Source organism: Falco peregrinus, chromosome 5 (assembly GCF_023634155.1).
Source record: "Falco peregrinus isolate bFalPer1 chromosome 5, bFalPer1.pri, whole genome shotgun sequence".
Taxonomy (NCBI): Eukaryota; Metazoa; Chordata; class Aves; order Falconiformes; family Falconidae; genus Falco; species Falco peregrinus.
In genome coordinates this window covers 81,585,159-81,604,875 of record NC_073725.1, presented here as the reverse complement: position 1 = coordinate 81,604,875, position 19,717 = coordinate 81,585,159, and the positions used below count along the sequence as shown (strand labels likewise).

Genomic DNA, 19,717 nt, shown 5'->3' with positions numbered 1-19,717 from the left:
GCTGCGCGCATGCGCACAGCGCCGCCTGCCGGTCACCGGGCCGGCTGCTCCACCCTTCGTGGCTGTGGGGAACCGTAAACGAGTCACGGCGGGGCCGCTCCGCGGCGTTCGCGGACCGCCTGCCCCCGCAGCGGGGGCTGGGGCGGGGTGGCGGTCTCTGAGGGGGCGCGGCCCTCAGCCGCTCCGGTGCCCGTGAGGGGAGCGCGGGGGTAGCGGCGGCGGGGCGGGGCGCGGCGGGGGGCGGGGGCGTCCCGCCGAGTACTTAGCGGCGGGGCGGGCCGGCGGAGCGGTAACACGGTGCTGTAGTCCCGTCAGGTCCTGTCCGCTCGGTGACCCGCCATGGGCTCGGCCGCGCCCGCCTTTATCGGCGCCGAGGAGGTGGAGCAGCACCTGCCCCGCGCCAGCCTGCTGCTGCCGGCGCTGGAGGCCGCCCTGGGCAACTTCTCGGCCGGCGCGGCGGGGGGCGTCGTGCAGCCCGTGCGCACCGTGGTGCCGGTGCACCGGCACGGCGGGTGAGGCGAGGGGCGGCGGGGTGGCCTTGCTGGGCCGGACCGGGCCCTGCGCCTCGGGGAGCTGGGGTAGCGGCAGCGGGGGGCCGGGCCTGCGGCGTGGTGGGGGGAGCTGGGGCACCGGGGAAGGTGCTTGGTGCCGAGTTACCGATTAACGGGTTAGTGTTACCGCGCCGCTGGCTGTGGGCTCCGTGCTAAGGGCACGTCGGTAATACGAGTCATTCTCTCACAAGCTTCCTAGGAGTCATGCCCGCTTACAGCGCCGCGGATGATGCGCTGACAACCAAGCTGGTGACTTTCTACGAGCACAAGAAGGACAGCTCTGCCCCTTCCCACCAGGCCACGGTCCTCCTTTTTGACCCGAGAAATGGGTCTTTAAAAGCTGTGAGTTTCACACGCGCTTCTGCGTTCCTCTCTGTGGATGCTCTGTCAGCTGTCCCTTCTGATTCTTGGAAGCTGGAGCTGGTGTAAATTGGCCTGAGTTTTACCTATCTCGTCAATGAAAGTGTGTTTGGCCTAAAGCCTGGGGTCTTTCGTGTGTGTTAAACTGTGCTGTCTGCTACTCACTGCTGCCTGTGTCTTGAAGGGACTCTGGTGGCTCGTAGGGTGGCTAGAAGAAGCGGTCAGAAAAAGTTTACCATGTATTTGAAAGGGAAAAAAAACCCCTTCCCATGTGAAGAATTGATCTTAAACCATATTCAGGCTATATCAAAAGAGGCTTACAATTGGCATTGTGGGGAGCAGTATTCAGAGTCTTATTTGTTTCCTTTTTTTTTTATTTGTTTGAATAATTTAGGGAATTTTTAAGAATATTGACCACTTGCATCACACTTCAGTAGTAAGGATTATTAAAGGACCAAAACTGTCAGTTTTTTGAGTGCCATAATTCGTGTACAGTAGCTAATCCACACTGAGGCAGGAGTGCCCCGCTGTGTGTGATACACAATAAAGGAATTCTGTGTTTCCCTGGCGTCTATTTGTACAGACCAAAGCAGTGCAGACTTGTGAACCACTGCCAGCATGCACTGGTCCCTGGTCTTACTGGAGCGCAGAATATTGCAGCTATGTTGATCAGCTTCCTGTGTTGCAGAGCCAGGGAAATGCAGTGCACTAAGAGCTGTGTGAGTTAGGGGTAGTTCCACTCTGTGCCAGTTTACACTCCGTTTGTGCTGGTGGAATGATGTGGAAGAACTGGAATAGACAGAGAATCTGCTCAGTTTAAATGCGATTTTTTTTTTTTTTTACGTGGTTTGTGCTTGCTATAGTAATTATCAACTCTTATATTTTAGCTATGCCATGTAATAAATCACAAATGTGATTAAAAGTTTTGGTATTTACTCATATTTTTAGTGTTCATTTGTCTCTGTTGGAACTTTTTTTTTCTTAAAGGTTCTAGATGGCAGTGTCATTACAGCAAAACGAACAGCTGCAGTTTCTGCAATTGCTACCAAGGTATGTCTTCTGTATTTTAAGTCAGGACAGATTTAGTGGCACTGTATAAAAAATGACCGGAAGGCGTGATGTAAATGTCTTTCAGTATACGTGAATTTTCATCGAATACAGCTTTAAATTAGATTTATGGTAACATAGGTACCTTCAGGGAAAACTTAAAATGGGAATTTTCTGTTCTGAGTGAGTTATGTCTGGTTTTAACATTTTGTATGTGATTGGAGAAGGAATCTGAGCTATGTTATTGTGGCTTGTTGTTCTGCACGTTCCTCTGGGAATTTACTGAGGTGTCTTCCTTTAATTTTCTTTCTTTTGGTTTTGTCTTAACATGCTCCTTTATGGCTTTGGGTGATGTAGCTGTGGTGATAAATTCAATTTTGTTTAGATGTAAGTTTTCTGCTGTTGGGCCAGGACAGGTGGGTTGTACTGGACCTGCAGAAAGAGGAAAAAGCACATTTTCAGGGGGCAGCATGGGTCGTTTTAAGATAGATGATGCCCAGGTTAGATGGATGACTTGTCCAGGAGTGGCTGTCTGTTAGTTTCCCTGTTCTCACTGGAAGAGGTCCAGATGACTATCCCTGACTAAACAGCCTTAAGTGTCTGAAGACGGGTGTGGTATATCTTGCTGTATGTTGCTTTACATTATTTCAGTTTCATTGGAAATTGTTGGTTTTAACTTCTTTAAAACTGTATTTGGCTGGGCCACTAATAGTGGGAAGAGAGCAAGTCACCATCCATTGCACAGCAGGGTTTTAGCCTTTGCCTGAAAGGATGAGGCAGTAAGAAGAGGGCCAGAGAGGAGAAATACTTTGGGTTTTCACCCATCAGCCTTGTATCAGAATCAAGGCTGATCTCACCGCTTTGTTGGTGGCAGTCTTCATGCCAGCATGACTCTATGCATGGCAATAGAGCCACACTGACGTAAAATTGGAGTGAAGAACCTATGCCCAAGAGCTTCTCCTGAACCAAGGGAGAGAACAATTTAGAATGGAGTCCTCGGACATGAGGTTATAGGACCTCATTCATCTTGGCCATTCTATACATGGGCAGTTCTGACAATTTTTACACAGTCAAAGCTCTGCTGGCCTCAAAGGAGCTTGGCTGCTGAAGGGACTTCAAGATCAGATCCTTCATTGTCGTCTGTTGTTCTGAGAAATTTTCAGGAGTGTTTGAGTTTAGCTCATAGCTGTCATCCTGTCCTCTTTATGGCATTTGCTTTTCAAAGACCCATGCTTTTATGTAAGGAACCTTTGAAACCAGTGCTTCAGAGTCTTTGAAAGGAATGTTAAAAAGAGTTCTCGCTACTGAAAAATGGGATTAATGAGATTTTTTTCAATTTATTTGCAGAAGAATAAGTGTCGAGAGCCTTGAAAATTCTAAAGCTTTTTATACAGAAGTGATTGGCCACAGCAAATGCATAAACAAGATGCATGGATAGCTTAGGGCTGGACTCCAGGAGCCCTCTCTTCTCCTCTGCTAAGTACTGGTGAATCACAGACAAGAACTAAACCAGTAAATCAAAAGCAACTAGAGAACTGAATTTTATTATTTGTTCCTCGGAGCCATCCCTATTTTTACAATGCCTGATGTGTACATACTATGGCTCTTAGAGTGACGGGATATGCTCGTGGTATAATTTATGGCTTCAGTGAATTGAAATAGAAGGCTTAGTGTGGGGCTACCAAGACCAGTTAACCCACACAGCTACCACTGTCAGTACTGATAGCCCTGTTTTCACCCAGTGCAGAACGTAAACACTACCATTTTACACTTAGTCACATAGGTATAATACATTGTACTATGCTAATATTTGAGTGTGCCAAGGCCCCAGAATTTGCACTGGCTCGTGCTGTTGCATGTTAGGTCCGAATCTCAAGAATCGGACAACACAAAATCAGAATTAAGCCAAGATGTACTTTGGTGCTATTAATGCTAGCTTTTGCATTAAAAAAAAAATACATTGTATACTGGTAATTGAATATCGTTCTGTGTGAATCAATACTAACTTTTGATAAAAGCATTAATTTCCTTGTTTAAAAGGACTAAGGACGCTGCTTTCTTTTGTAGTATTTTGATATGTATTTGTCATATTTGTTAAAATATGTTGTCCTTACATATTGTTTTTTTATATATTTGATACCTTTTAGCTGTTAATGCCAGCTTTTGCAGATGTCCTGTGCATTTTGGGAGCTGGTGTTCAAGCATATAGCCATTATGATATCTTCACAGAACTGTTTGCATTTAAAGAGGTAATGGACACATCTTAACAGGATACATTTATTTTTCTCTATTATGTTTCAGGAGCACTTATTATAAATGAAGTATAGCCAGTAAAGTTGTATTTGGTCTGGCCAAGCAGCTAGCAGCCCTCACGGTGCTGTGCTCTGTACCCGAAGCCAGAGAGGTGCTGATAACACACCGGTGCTCCGGCTCCTGCTGACCAGGGCTGGCACGGCACCAGGGCTGGCACAGCACCAGGGCTGGCTCTGCCACATTCCCCCTCACCAGCAGGCTGGGAGTGGGCAGGATCTTGGGAGGGGGCTCAGCCAGGATGGCCAACCCCAGCTGGCCAAAGGGATGTTCCATGGCATATGGTGGCTGCTCAGCAATAAAAGCCAATTTTATTGAAATCGGGAGTGGGGCGACGACATTTATTATTGCATTTGTCTTCCAGAACAGCTGCTAAGCATACTAAAGCACTGCTTTCTGGGAAGTGGCCAGACCTTGACTGCTGATAGAAAGTAGAGAGTAACATCTTTTGTTTTCCTTTGCTTCTGCGCGTGGCCTTTGTTATTGCTTTATTAAACTGCCTTTACCTTGACCCACGAGGTTTTTAGTCTTATTTTCTCTGCCCCCCCTCACCCTTCAGAGGAGAGGAGTGACAGAGTGGCTTGGTGGGCACCTGGTGTCCAGCCACGGTCAGCCCATCACAGAAGTTGTGGGATTAATTGTATTTTGATTCTGTTTCTACAGAACTCAGAATACTCTGAGAAGCTGTAGAATTGCTTGCTCAAATGTTTGTTGTTTTGTTTTTTTTTTAAAAAGGGGTGTGTGTGGCAGAAACCAAGTTGTTTCAGATGACTTCTTCACCCTGTCTGAGAAAATCTTACTGTGTATGCCATACTTAGATAAGCTTTCTGTGACTTTCCCCTAAATATATGTTATTGGAAATATTTGTATTTTATAAATACAACTCTACAAGGAGCTGTTTTTCTGGCATCACAAAACAGTCATTCAAATGTAGCTGCACACACATGAAACTTAGTCACTTGTATGATGACAACAATAAAGGGTAACCCCCCGCCCCCCTTTAGGATGTGTGTAACTATCCACTGCAAACTGGAACAGTGTTCTGCTTCAGCAAGGAGAAGTTCTCCAAACTAATCTGTTTGTGGTTTGTTTTTTGTTTTTCTTTCCTTGAAGGTCAGGATATGGAATCGCACCAAAGAGAAAGCAGTGAAGTTTGCGAATTCAGTTAATGGCCCAGTGCAGGTCTGCTCTTCTGTTCAGGAGGCAGTTACTGGGGCTGATGTGATTATAACAGTCACTATGGCAACAACACCGATTTTATTTGGAGACTGGGTAAAACCAGGTGCCCATATCAATGGTATGCTTGTTATGATTGTTTAAAGAATACATTTATTATCCCATTTTCACATCAAAAACTGTTGAAAGCGGTATTCTGTGCTTCTTGGAACAAATGTTCTTTCTGTTTTGACTTTTTGCCTTTAGTGAGGGTCCTTTTTCCCCAGCCATGTCTTCCTGGTTGTCTGGAGCCAGAACTCCTGATTATTCCAGAGTGGATGTTTGCTAGAGCATGGGATATGCTTTTTTCCCCCGGTGGTGCATCATCTTTGATACCATGTTGTCACTTGATGCTCACCTCACCTGGATCTCCATTTTAATAACCTATACAGACGTGTTATTTCCAGAGTGATTTTGGGATGTTCCCTTGGTAGTTGTCATCTTTTCTTCAACCAATTTTGTAAGCCTCCTCTTTGTCCTTTTTGGGCTGATCACATTGATTTACTTTTTTACTTGAGTAAAAAAGATGCAGTAACTCTGTTAAGAGCTTAATAATTCGACGTCTAATTATGGTGAGATTTGAGGGAGGATTTTTTTTATGCCTTGTTTGGAGTCTCTGGACATGACCACATTTGTTTATTTTATTAATTGTGGGCCTGGTTCGGACAACCTTATGCACTTACCAAATAGCTTGGTAATAAGACAAAAGCAACTTGTCAAAGGGAACAATTTAGATAAAGGTCCCATGTTCCAGCAGCATCCTACCAATTTTTCAGACTCAATTTAGTCCTTTGTCATTGAAAGTTGTTGTCTGTCTCATGTCATGGCATAGAAGCCAGAAGCACAACCAAAATCAATTAAGGTCTACAGTCACGGAGGCAACACATACACAAAGACCCCTCTCCTTTCTTTGCTTTTTTTTTTTCTCCCCTTCCTCTCTTATTGAGGCATTCATGCTGTTTGAAGAGGCATTCAGGCAACATGGAAATGGAATTTATTATTCCATAACAATTGGGCACTTAAAGCATTTGGTTACAGTATAATTGGGTTGTTGGTGGGTTTTTGTGTTTTTTTAGCCCATAACAAGTTGTTAGTGGTATCTTGCTGTGTTTAAAAAGTTCCTCGATTTGTTTTCACTTTCTCCAGGTAAGTGAAAATCCATAATCTGCTCAACTTGTACTGCTTATGAGGTTGCAAGGAAACAATAGAAGGCTACAGGTTTAAAAATCCTGACTAGTGACATTGAACTCTGTCTGCATGTGCAAGTCTTTGTTGCACAATACTTAGAGAACTGAGGAACTCTTCAAATCTTATTTTTTCTCCATAGACACATAAGAAACACCCAAATCAAATAAAAGGACTATAAAATTCAGGGTGTTTGGTAATGCTCTGATGAAAGACAAAGGTAGAGAAGATAATGGGCATGGGGAGTTGACTTCCTTAAGCCTTAGCTACCCAGAGTCTGCTTGTAAGGGTGGTCTACTGACAAATCAAATACTGAATGTTTTAGAGGAACTGTATTGGATGTTAGTTAACTCTGTTTAAGAAACAAAAAGCAACAAAACCCTGTTAGTTTGGTAATCACAGAAACGGGTTACTGTTTGTCTGCAGAAAAGTTGTAGTCTGTATAGCTGTTTATTCTAAAGTTGCCTCTGTAAGCAGGGAAGATTGTCACACCTATTTATTGGTGTCATTTTCAAAGCTGCTGGCAAAGGCTTGTTTGTTTTATACCTGTACATAGTTACATGTATCTTTAAATTTCTTGTGGGAACATGAGGTGATGAAGGGCTAAGCAGTCTTAAGTCCCTTTGTTCTCTGTCAGCATTATTTGGAGGGAGCAGTTTGACTGGTACACCAAAGAGCTGGAAACAGTGCCAGCAAGCATCGCACTTTTGCTTCCTGAACAGTTGCAGTTTAATGCTCCAGCAGGTTGAAATGCAAAGGCCAATTGCTTCCAGTTGTTCTGGCTGTGCTTACGGGGAGTGTAAGACTTTTAGCAGCAGCAGCATCTGCATGACTAGAGTAATTTGGAGGGCTGGACACAATGTCATCCTTCATTAGCATCAGTGGAAATTTAGGGGGTTGGCATCTTACAGAAACAGGCCACGTGTATGTCAGTGTTACAGCTGAGGCCAGGTTGAGAGAAATCCAAGCTTTTTCCCAGTTGCTCAGGCACATCCTTTTTTTTTTTTTATCAAGCACATGTTTCCAGTGCTAACATCAGATTGTTTGTATTATTAAATTTCCACAACAGTGTCCATTGTTACTTCACACATGTCTTTTGGACAGAATGTGGTTTGAATTTATGAACATTCCTCCTAAGTTCATCATTTTTGTTGTCTTAGCTGTTGGAGCAAGCAGACCAGACTGGAGGGAACTGGACGATGAACTGATGAAGAAGTCTGTTCTGTTTGTGGATTCCAGAGAGGCTGCTCTTACAGAATCAGGAGATGTTATATTGTCAGGGGTAAGGTTTTCTTAAATTACTATCTTCAGTTCTACGGCAACTGGCTTGCATTTGAAATGAGTTGGTACTAATGATAGGCTGCACTGAAACACATTTTAGAGCATCACATGCAGTTGTTGACACTTTTCAAGCACAGGCTCAATGATAAATTGGTTTCAGACTGAGATGTCTATGTGTCTATGCCAAAACCGTGCAACCTCTGTACCTGACACCATATTACAGTAGCACGTTTACAGCACTGGCCTTTGTGTACAATAACAATGTATTGTTCTTGAAAGACGTAAATTTCCTGCAATGTTTGGTAGTTATGTTAAATATTTTTCAAATTACTTATTTAAACCTGTAACTTTCTTCCCGTAAGATTTCGGCATGATTGAAACACATCGTGCCTCTGTGTACAACATAATGTACGTTGTACAACAGAAGCCAGGCAGTGATCTGCAGAAATCCGATGACAGGGACTCTTAAGTTTAATAGTTCTCTTTTTTCTTTGAATGGTTTTGCAGAACAAACGTAACTTCCACTTTTGAGATTTCACATAAGAGGCCTAGATATGGTAGAGTGTGTGGAATATCATGTGCTTTGTGGGATAAGTAACAAGCTATCCACCTGTGTGTGGTTAAAAAAAAAAACAACAACCCAAACAAAAAAAAAAAACCAACCCAAAACCACAAAGCTTTTTGCCTAAGTCTGCCAGCTGTTTTTCTCTAAAAATGTTCCATTCCTCTGTGATTTCTGTCCAGTTTCTGTGTTATTTGACTGAATACTGATCTGCTTCACGATGGAAAGGAATCAGTTCTAGAATAGCAGAACTGCAGGAGTTCCTTCTTCTGAAGTCACTCAGAAAATGGCTTTCTCTTAATGTATGTATGGATATCACGTTTGTGTATAAATATGTATTTGTTTCACAGGCAGAGATTTTTGCTGAGCTGGGAGAGGTAGTGAAGGGTACAAAACCAGCCCTGCCTGAGAAAACAACAGTGTTTAAATCGCTGGGTAAGAACAACCCCTCCTGTGTACAAGCCTGACAGAAAACAATGCCATGTTATTTATTAGGACCCCATGCGTGGGAAAGCTGCTGATCATCTTCAAAACTGCTGTGGCAATGCACTGTCCCCAAGAAGCTAGAATGTGATTTGCATTTTCCTTTTTTATTTATCTAGCAGGACTGATGTAATGAAAAGTGATAGGAGAGCAAACCAACAATAGGAAGAAGTCTGTCTTCCACTTTGCAGCCCTTCAGCGCGGCTGCGGCGTTCATTAATACCGCTCCAACCCAAATGCCCTGCTGTTAAGGCCCTGCAGTCTGTCTGACCCTCAGACAATGTGACAGTGTGCTGGGGGGTTGGTGTTGACATTCGGGTAAAGAGGGGGAGCAGTGATGGATTACTGTGGTCTGAGCTGCATGATATGTCTGAAAAGGGCCAAGCTGTGATATGAACATGGAAAACTAGATTCATACCTCTACGTTAACTATATAGAACACCTAACAGTTACACAATGGCTATAAATTTTGAATGTAACACTCTAGGTGTTTGGGATGGGGAATGATTCATGTTCCTGTCCAGTTGGGTAATTTCCTGAGTCCTTCTGTTCTTTTCTGATGCTGAAGTATTTGTACAGCTGAGGAACTGTTTGAAGGTGACTTCAATTCTTTTTCAGGTATGGCAGTTGAAGACACGGTAGCAGCAAAATTTGTTTATGATTCATGGTCAGCTGGTAACTGAAGAGAGAGAAGTCTGCAATGCCGATGAGGCCAAGAAAATTGTTTGCACTTAGTTTCCTTGGATCCTTTGTTAACAAGAAAGGCACAAATCCTATCTGAATGTGGCCCTTCTAGAACATTCAAGAATGAAAAGTAAAATTTCAGCAATTGACTAATTTCTGCATTTTTCTAAGGGCAAGTATCAATACCTGCAGTATTACTAATAAATGTATCTCTCACATAACGGCAAGTATTAGAAGTTTGCAGTGATACTAGCAAGGGTATCTTTACATATTTTAGTATAATTCTGGAATCTATTCCTTTCCTCCTTAACTATTTCTGTAGCAGGAGTCTATAGATAGACTTTGTGGTTTTTAGAGAGGGAATTCATATTGGTGTAAAATATATCCATTTGGAGAATGGACTCTGCCATCATATTTACCTGTGATGGTACTTTAAATGCAACTGTGGGCCTCAGTGCTGCAGTGACAGTAACAGTCTTCAGTCTCCTGGGAACACAGCCCGCCTCAGACTCCTGGACACCCCTTCCCTTCCAACTCGGATGGGGATCTGGAAGTCACCATCCTTGCTTTCACCCTGACATTCCCCCTTCCCTGCTGTCAGACACAAGTTTTTCACTGAATAGCACGCTCCTGAGTGGGAGTTTATATAATAATGATACCTCCATACAGTTAGATTTCTGTCTTTCTCTAAAAGACCTGGTGCAGGAAGACTTAAGAGTGCAACAAATCAGAGCTAATATTATATACATCTTAACTGGAAGGAAATTCAATACCTTCCTTAGTACATTCCTGGGTAGGATGCTGCCATTTTCATATTACAAGGAGTCACCCAAAATGTAAGCACTAAAACATGTTTTTATTTGTTTTATCTATATTTTGTGGGGAGCTTTTTTTTATTAATCTGTGATGTTTGTAAGATATTTTTTTTTCCAAGCTTCATGAAGGTTGGAACTGCACAAACTGGTTTCAGTAGGATAAACTTCAAGTATACAGGCAAATATTTTCAGCTTGGCTGTACCACACTTCAATTGGTAATTGTTCTTTTATCCCAGTGGGTATTAGCTGGGGCAGGAATTTCCATGATCTTTCCTTGGCAGAGGACCCCAGTGATGTTTTACATAAGGAAAAGTTCTAGTTCTGTGCTGTTAAGCAATTGCCTTCCAAAAGATTGAACATCTACTGAAAAACAGCTATTGTCCTGGAAACCAATTCCTCTCTCAGGCTGGAGTTGTGCGTTGTGAAAACTTATTTCTACTTACATATTTCATGGAGGCTATTAAATGTTAATTTAATTCTGTGGAGGGATTAGATGACATGGTCATTTTATAATGATGCCAGTAGAATACGGTGGAGCATCAAGAAGGAGCTTCAGAAGCAGTTAGTGTTAAAGCCCTTGATGGTACATAGTAAGTATAGAAGAGGTTAATGAGTACAGTGCAGGTGTGACATAAATTATACTCCAAATTATAAGCCTGGTGTAAAGTAGTTGCGGGGAGGGAGGGGGAATAGCAGTAAGTGACAGAGTTTGTAATATGCAGAGTTTTAGCATGGAAGGGTACCAGGCCAGTAAGTGAGTAGAGCCAAAGGATGTGTTTGTGTGAATAGAAATGTAACTCCATTGGTCTTGTTTATATCAGCAGAAACACAAACAGAAATTTATCTTCAAGCTTTTTAATTTTCTAACTGTAGCAAAATTACCCTTCCGTCTTTACATGTTTTTTCTTCTCTGTAATTTCTGAAGTGTTTGTGTTGACTTAACTTGTTACTTCAGTGATGGAGAACTCCACTAGTCTGAAACAAACATGACAGCCATTGATGTTCCATAATACAAGAACTGTGTGGAAACTTGCACTACTATTTATGACAATATTATCCCAGTTCTGTGCCTCTGTAAAACGAGATTTGTAATTTGAAGGGAGGCTTTGTGTTTGGGAAGAAGACAAATCCAGTTGATTTTCACATGTACACTTCTGCAGACTATGCACTTTAAAAAATAGATGGAGCCAGTCCAAAGAGCTGGTTCTGAAACCCCACAGTGTTCTCAGCTTTCCCTGGCAATAGGAGGTTCTGGGAGCCTGGCTTCAGCACGGTGTCCGAATTCATGAATAGGATTCAGTTCAGTTACAATGGGAGTTAATTGGATGCTGTATTTTAGATTTATTTTTTTAAGGGAAATAATAGCTCTAATTTCCATGTTTCCTTCTCTTACACAATTTCTTAAGACTTTAATTTGTAACTTGCATTTATGTTACAATTAAATAGATACTGCTGCTTGTCTTTGACTTTTCTTTTGTTGTCGATTCTGTTTCTGGTTTTGGGGTTGGATTTTTTTTTTTTTTGGTTTTGGGGTTTAGTGTTTTTTTGGTTTTTTTTTTTTTTAGGTTAGGAAGAAAGTTGTTGCAGTGTCTGCTCTGAGTAAATGTGAGCACTGAATGGGAAGAGGAAAAATAAACTGAGACTGCTCTGCTCCACTGTGATACTCAATTTTGCAATTGTCCCGTCCTGCACATTCCCTCCTCTTGATGTTTGTCCAGTGTGGAGTATTAAATCCTTAAGGAAGGAGAATCTTGTACTGGGCAGGACTGTGATCATGTGGGATTCTGTGGTTATATGGTTTAGGTTAGGCTATAAGATTGCACATGTGATACAGAAAGTGTCTTCAACTGAACTGTGCTATACAAATGTTGCAAAGGAGTCACATCTAGGATTCATTAATTTAAATGCTTCCAAACTATAGAAGAAAGAAAAGGATTGGTGGAAAAAATTTGGAAAACAACAAAGCATGAGTGGATGGGAAAAACTGAAATGTGGGGGTTTTATTATCCTCCACACCCCCTTCGGTTCCATATGGCTGCTTTATACCAGAAGCCAATTTCCAGGACCACCCTGCAAGAAAAGGGCTAGCACTATTGCACTTATTTTTTTTTAATTTTGAGAAGATATATATATTGGGGTAGATTCAGTTGTCTAAAAACATCCTGTGGGCTGCTTTCAGGTTTCTTCAGTCTCTGACTGCAGTTCCAGAAGGCCAAGGGACTCCTACAGATCTTGTGCTGTACCTGCTAGCTCCATAGAGGTGCTGCGAATACCTAAGGATGTACCTAAATGCAGTGGATGCTTGCGACAGCGGAGTCAATCGATTTATGTGCAGATAGTCTCTGCTATTATCCATGGTGTCAGAGGTTGCAGATTTACAGCTGATTGTGCAAAGAGGCACATTTTTGGTGAGATGTAGAGATACTTGGGGCCCAATTCCCCCTAAAGTGTAATTTCACCAGGTGCCTTCTTTCTTACCTCCCATCCGTGACGGGCACTTGCATGCTTAGCAATTTTTGAAATAATTTTTGGATAAATGGGTTTAACCCGGTTATTTAAAATCTGGCCTGATAAGGTGCATTATGCTCACAACTGCACTAGGGAGAAATCGTCAGAGTAGCACAGACCTGGTGTCAGCCCGTTTTGTTAGGGCTGGTAGAATTCAGGCTCTGCAGCTGCGGCAAGGGGAAGATGCAGAGCGCGATGAGGCTGGGCTTGCCACTTCTGGGGCTGCTAGGAGGAATAGGAAACATCCACATCTCCAGGATGGGAAATAGAAAATCCTATTTCCTCCCATCCAGGGAAGGATTATAGACCTAGAGAAGCAATCTGCCCTGGATTTTTGCATCAATTGCGTGACTAAGAGTTACAGGATTTGCCCCTTCAAAATCTACTCTCGTATGCATTCAAATGTGTAAATTCATCAGTTCTTCCTTGCTTTGTTAAACATTTTGGAATTTCTTAGCCAAAATGAAAACAACCCAGTGAGTTAGTAACATACAGCCTGTGTGTGTGGGGGATGCTGTCTGGTTTAATTACTGAGCTAAGTACAGCAATCATTTATGTTTGCACAGAACAGACTTTGATGCGGCTGCTTAATAGAAGAAAATATCAACCTATGGAAGTACTGGAATCCAAGGAGGAAAGAATGCAGTATAAAATCCACCCAAGAAAAGGAATGTACAAATCGAAGTAACAAAAAGATGTGGATAGAAGGAAGCATGAAAAAAATAGGTCATTAACTAGGATTAGCGTTCATGAATGTAGAGTACTCCTACGGAAAAAATCATAGCTGACTAATGGGAGAGCTAGAAAAGAGATTTACAGGTAAATGCCCCGCTAATAATAAAGTTTGTAGTCTTAGCCAGAGCATGGCTGCTACAAGCACCTTACTAGATTCACAAAACTCAACGGGAATGATTAATTCTTATCAGATAGTCCTGGCTTCCCAAGGGAACAGGGCTGAGAGAGATGAAGGCATTCTGTGAATGCCTCCAGCCTGCAAAGAGCAGGAGCTTCCATGGAAGCACAGTCTCATTTTCTTTCTCTTTCCATGCACCGAGTGTGTGTGTACCCAGTTACGTGCAGTTCTCAAGCTAAGGCTGACAACAACCAGCAGAAAGTGCTGTGTGGTCAGAATCCTGGTTTCTTGGATTTTGAATGGAAAATGCACCCTATAGGAACCAAGCTGAGGATATACCACAACAGATGAAAGATGTTGAAAATAAAGCCTCAGCTTCTTGTAGGTGGAAGTATTGCAGTCTTGATGCCATTTAGGATGTGATGGGTGCTAGCAACTGGGCCCAGTGTAACAAAACAAGAGAAAAGAATGTACAACTCACACTGAACATTTCTTGGCAAGATAGTTCATGTATTTTAAAATTAGTATCAATACAGTAGAAAAACAGTCTACTGACAAGAAAACAAAACTTGCTGTCAACTAGTCTTATTCAGGTTAATTCGGAGGCTATTAGAGTCAATAAACCACAGCCAAAATCAAGATTCAGATGCTATTTCTAACATAGCAGCAGCACCAGGAAGAGCAGTTTGTAACGATCTAACAGAAGCCAATGGAGAAAACCCGAAGCTGTCAAGCTTTGAGAATATTCTTTGCATTGTGGTTTTGGAGAAGAAAGGAAGGGCTTTGTTAAGGAATATCATGTGGCTGGCCTTCACTAATATTTTAAGTTATTCGGACCAAAAGAAATCCAATCCCCATAAAGAGTTCAGGGAGCAAAAGCTGTAAATCTGTAGCCTTTGGGGGTTTACCTTCACATTCTTTTTTTTTTGGCAGATTATATTCCAATTAACATCCTGTTCGCCTCAGCTATCTATCCAGAGAGAAAAGTCTTCGTCCTTGCTGTACTTTCTAAAGCAATGGGTAATCTCTTTGCCTTTCACTTCAACAGACGTCTGAAAAGAATCGCGTCTTCTTTGGAAAGTAAAACCATAATGATTCTGTGTGCAGGTTACAGCAATGGGTATGTTAATTTATAAGCAAGTATCTACGGTTTTTCCAGGATTCTGGAGTGCCTGTTTTCTTTTATTCACAGCATTCAGGACTTTCTTTCTTGGCCCAAGTTCCATCTGAATGCTCTGTAGATCTTCATCAGAACATAGCATCAGGGCATCTAAATCAATTTTTTCCCTCATGAAGACTGGAAGAAACTCATCCAGCATCTGTGATGCCAGAAATACCTCAAGGGGTGTGTTCTCCGCGTCCTCGTCATCCCAAATAACTTCTTCCTCCTCCTGCCAAGGGGTATCAGCACCATTTTGAGCATTGTCTTCCTTGCCATTCTCAGCATTTTCATACTGAAAGAGCCCAATGGACATTTTAAAGCTTACATCTTCTTTCTCAGAAGACACAGTTCCAGGATTTAAATCTGCAGCCAAATTCCTTCCAAATACAATCTTGCCAAGACCTGGCCGCTTGAAAATGGAAAGCTGACTGTCATTATCTGAAAAGTCTTTCTCTTCGAGGTCATTCAGTAATTCCTCCTCCTCTTTCTCATCAAACAAATGCATCACAGTTGTCCTACCTGTACCACCCTGCTGGTCACTGCTTTGTGTTTCCCGGCTTCTTGTGCTGTCAGCTGTCTTTTTTGCCTTCAGTTTGAAGGTATCTTTCAGATTTTTGGAGAAAGAACTTGTTGTATTTGAAGCAAAGAGGCTGGGCAACTTCACCCTGGAGTGCGTCCCTCTGGAAGAATTTACTGTGCCAACCTTTTCTTTTATGTAATTCCGGTTCATTTCATGCTGGTGTTTCTCTTGACGCTTCTCACATTCCTTGATTTGTTTCTCCACGTTCCTCTGGGCCTGTGCTTTGAGTTTGGAGACCCTCTTTGGATTCAGGATATTCTGCTCGGTGGCGGCTTTGTCCAGGATTCGGACACATTCATTGCGGTCCCTGCTGGCAGCCACCTCCAGGGGGGTGCGGAGGTCATTGTCCAGAGCGAAGATGTTGGCACCAAAGTTGATCAGAAAAGAAACACAATGGACGTGACCGTTGCAAGCAGCGTGGTGGAGAGGTGTGTTCCCCCAGATGTCACATTTGTCCGGATCACCTCTGAGAAGGGAAGTAGCATACAGTGAGCTGGATGTACCCAAGCATAGCGCTGCAATATAGGGGCAATATGAGGAGGATCCTTCACTGGCCACAGTGATACGTATTTAATGAGCCACGCAGTAACCTTTTTGGTAGGTGATAGGTAAATGATTAGTAAAGCCCTGATTACACATTTTTCTCCATTGCTATTAGATTAAGCTCAGATAGATACTCTTGTTTTAATTCAACGCTTTTGTTCTCCTAAAGCTGCTTTTGCTCATGGGGTTTGAAAAGCAGAGGCTCGTTTGAAAATAAAGTACCACATCTTGTCAGTTTAATTTAAACCCAGTGGAAAACATTGCTTTGTTTTTAACTCTTGCACTGCCTTCACGCTGAACTGCTGCCTGCAGGTGAGAATCAGCTTGAATCTTTTGATACTTATTTGGCAGGATCAACTTTAGCAATGTTCGGAACAGAGCTGGAGTCATCTTGTGACCCACACCCAAGGCAGCCACAGCATCCCAAAACCTTTAATAACTTCAGAGCCAGGGGGAAAATTTACAAGGAGAATTCTACTCTTGGGAGTTCAAGCATTTCAATGTCTCAGAGATTGGGTCCACAGCAGCTGTGCTATGAACAAAATGGTACATCCCATCACAAAATCTCCTTCAGGCTTGGTTCTCTGGCTTTGAGTATCTCTGAAGAAAAGCACTAAAGGGCCAAACCTGAAAACATCCTTTAGCCTGAAGTGCCATAGGCAGGAGAGAGGTCAGGAGCCCTTGCAGAGCTGAAACACAGAGCTGCTCACATGGGGGAAGAGCAGCAGGTCTGAGCGCGCCAGGCTGCGGGAGCACAGGCACTTCTGCAGGGAGGTTGCAGCTGGGGATCAAAGTTTCTCCACTTAGACATATGGAAGCCATGTGTACATATTTCTGCTTTTGTGGCTCTGCCCTGGGGAGCTGCCTGACTGCGGCCAAGCGTGCCAGATCCCTGAATTCCCACATTAGCTAACAGGCTGCATTATCCTGAGCCTTGGGAGTGTGGGGTCATCCATTCTCCCCTGGGTCCCTTCATAGCTGTTTGCGGTCTCTTGTCCCCATGGAGCCTGCCAGCCTTTGAGTCTCAAACAATTGACAGACTAGAGTGTCTGCTTCTGGCTCAATGGGACTTTGGGTAAGGTTTGACATCTACTTTGGGTTCTTATATCCCTCTTTTCCCTGCTTTCCCAAGAAAGAAGCTCACACAAAAGAGAGCAGAGCTACTTGGTCTTGCCTTTATTTGCATACCTGCAAAGCAAGCAGAGAAAACATCTCTCGATGCCTGTGAAGATAAACTTTTTCAAGGTGAAAGGAGTTTATTGTTAGCATTGCTGGATGTCCCAAGGGCCAAATGTATTGCAGGCTCCACAGTCCTAAAATCTGCAGCCACTCTAAAGAAAACCGTCCTGTGTCTCAGTGCCTTTGTCAGGAAATCTCTTCAAGGAAAGAATGAATTTGTTAAAAAGAATTAAAATCTTTTCTCACAAGAAAACATTGACTGCAGAACAGACTGAACATCTTCCAAAATTCAGCTTCTCCCAAGGAAACCGGTGGGGCCATTCCTCTGACAGCCACAGCTTGCTGATTGTATCAAGGAATCTTGGATTAAAATAGAGGTGAATGCGTATGTTTGAAGATTTTGAGGGCAATACTGTCCCAAAGCTGTCCTCTACCAAGAAAAAGTGTTAGAAATACATTAAATAACAAATACATAAAAATTCTGATCTTTGTGTCATCCACCGTGACTTCTATCAGCTTATATGGCAGAAGACATAGTTTTTACTCTAATCTTGGAAAAAATATTTTGTTATTTGTTCCTTAGCTGTTGTTCTGTCTTCTAGATGTTCAGGGACAAACCTTTATTGACTCTAGATATTTTCTTGGAGCTGCCTTAATTATATGAGTTGAAAAACCGTTGGTCTATTATCGTTTCTGCTGAGGGAACAGCAATAAGCGTGCGGTCCAAAGGTCTGCTTTATTGTGTTATTACAGCCACACCTGAGCTCAATGAGCTATAAAGCAAATCCTTGAAAAACCCATTTTTATTCCATATTTTCAATTCTATTTTTCATAAAAGAAAACTCAGATACATCCAAATACTTACTCAACTTTTCCATCCAATCTTCTTTAAACTGTTATGATTGAAAATACAGATCAACTTCATCTCAGCCCGGAAAGAACATTTTATGAACTGTATCCGTTCACAAGAGCAGATTTTATTTTATTAGATCTTCTTAGAGTATCACAGCTTAAAAGGTAGGCTCCAAGCAAGAGAGTACAGAGGGTGAGGAGGCTATTACCATTTCAATAGTACATTTTAAGCACGTAGTACACTTAAATGATACCAGAGATACTACTATTAGAAAATAAACTTGTAGAAAACTTTCCTTTCCTTTCCTTTTGTCTCCCCCACCTAAGTTTACAAGGATCCTACCACAGCTTCTGAAACAGTATTATCATTTTTAGCGTGCTGGTTGTTGCTAATACTATAAAAAGCAGAGAAATAACAATTTAATTGTTCCTGTCTCAGATCTATCAGTTGTGGCTTGCCTCTGGAAAGCATTAAATCTTCATGGGTGCCTACTGACTGCACTTTGCAAGCAAACGGGAGAGATTTTTTGCTAAAGTCACATTTCCCTGTGGAGCCTGTTTCGAAGATAGGTTTTCACCAATCTAGGAGGTTGGCCAGCTCCTCCATTACAGAGGGGCAAAGGGCCCTGCTCCTGCCACCTGCCCTCCGCAGGCTCCATCTATGAGACGGTCCCACTGATGCCAGCGCGGCGTCACCGGCCACAGGTACCGACCTGCCTGTGGGGTCGGCGCCTAAACCATTGCCGATGGAGAGAAACAGTTCTTGGCAACGCATCAAAAGAAATGACCGGGATTTTCAGCCTTTGGGGTCTGAGGTCATTGGGCCATTAGAAACGTGAAGCACTAATTACAGTTTTGAGCTGCAAGCTTTAAGCAGTGGAAGCTGATTCACTTACCCTCTCCGGCATATGACTTCCAGAGCTTCCAGGTAGCCATGGTACGCTGCCAGAAGGGTGGGAGTTACCCCGTCTTCATCTGAAGTGTTGAGGTCTTTCTTAGTGGCTTCTTTCAAGAGGTCCAAATTGCTGTCAGCTGCTGCTTTGTGATACCTGCTCGACATTTTTGGCAACTTCGGGCTGCCCAAAGCAGCTGTGAACGATACCCAGACTGCGCAGTCACCCTTCCATCACGGGGATAGTTCGTTAATGATTACAAGTTGAGATGTCCCCGTGAGGATGGAAAGGAGGAGGCAAAGTTCATCCTAGCAGACAGCCGACCTGGAGCTCTGTGTGGGTAATCAGGCACGGATGGTGGGGAAGGCTTTCACTTTCTGGAGGGTAGCTCTGCTGTTCACCATTTCTCGCATCTCTGACTACTTAAACGTAGAGGGGATCCATTCATCCTGCCTGTGTCTTTCCCTGACTTCTGGGAGAACTTCAAAAAGACCTTGAACTTCAAAAAAAGCCCACTTCAAAACCCTCAAAAACATCTTCAAAAGGCCGTGAATGTCAGTACAACGAGGTTTCACCCTAAATAATAAAGTATCGCCGAGTTTCGCTAAGATGAAATGTGCAAGCAGTCACCTTTGCTGGGGAAGTCCTTTGTA

General features: G+C 42.9%; 2 protein-coding genes across 3 annotated transcripts; one reads left to right on the top strand and one right to left on the bottom strand.

Annotated features, from left to right (window-relative positions):
• The first annotated feature begins 64 nt into the window (after positions 1-64).
• CRYM (crystallin mu) lies at positions 65-11,960 on the top strand. 2 transcript variants are annotated; one of them, XM_055804158.1, is made up of 8 exons: positions 65-186; positions 743-893; positions 1,899-1,961; positions 4,106-4,207; positions 5,382-5,565; positions 7,829-7,950; positions 8,862-8,946; positions 9,613-11,960. In XM_055804158.1, the coding sequence occupies exons 2-8, from the start codon at positions 756-758 to the stop codon at positions 9,675-9,677; spliced, it is 759 nt and encodes a 252-aa protein (XP_055660133.1). In that variant the 5' UTR covers positions 65-186; positions 743-755; the 3' UTR covers positions 9,678-11,960. The 2 variants fall into 2 exon arrangements, with proteins under 2 accessions (XP_055660133.1, XP_055660132.1); XM_055804157.1 differs by lacking the exon at positions 65-186 and adding an exon at positions 252-512.
• A 2,389-nt stretch (positions 11,961-14,349) lies between these two features.
• ANKS4B (ankyrin repeat and sterile alpha motif domain containing 4B) lies at positions 14,350-19,296 on the bottom strand. Its single transcript, XM_005228942.3, has 2 exons — positions 19,068-19,296; positions 14,350-16,063 (listed from the first exon to the last, which is right to left on the bottom strand). The coding sequence occupies exons 1-2, from the start codon at positions 19,229-19,231 to the stop codon at positions 14,986-14,988; spliced, it is 1,242 nt and encodes a 413-aa protein (XP_005228999.2). The 5' UTR covers positions 19,232-19,296; the 3' UTR covers positions 14,350-14,985.
• Between the last annotated feature and the right edge of the window lie 421 nt (positions 19,297-19,717).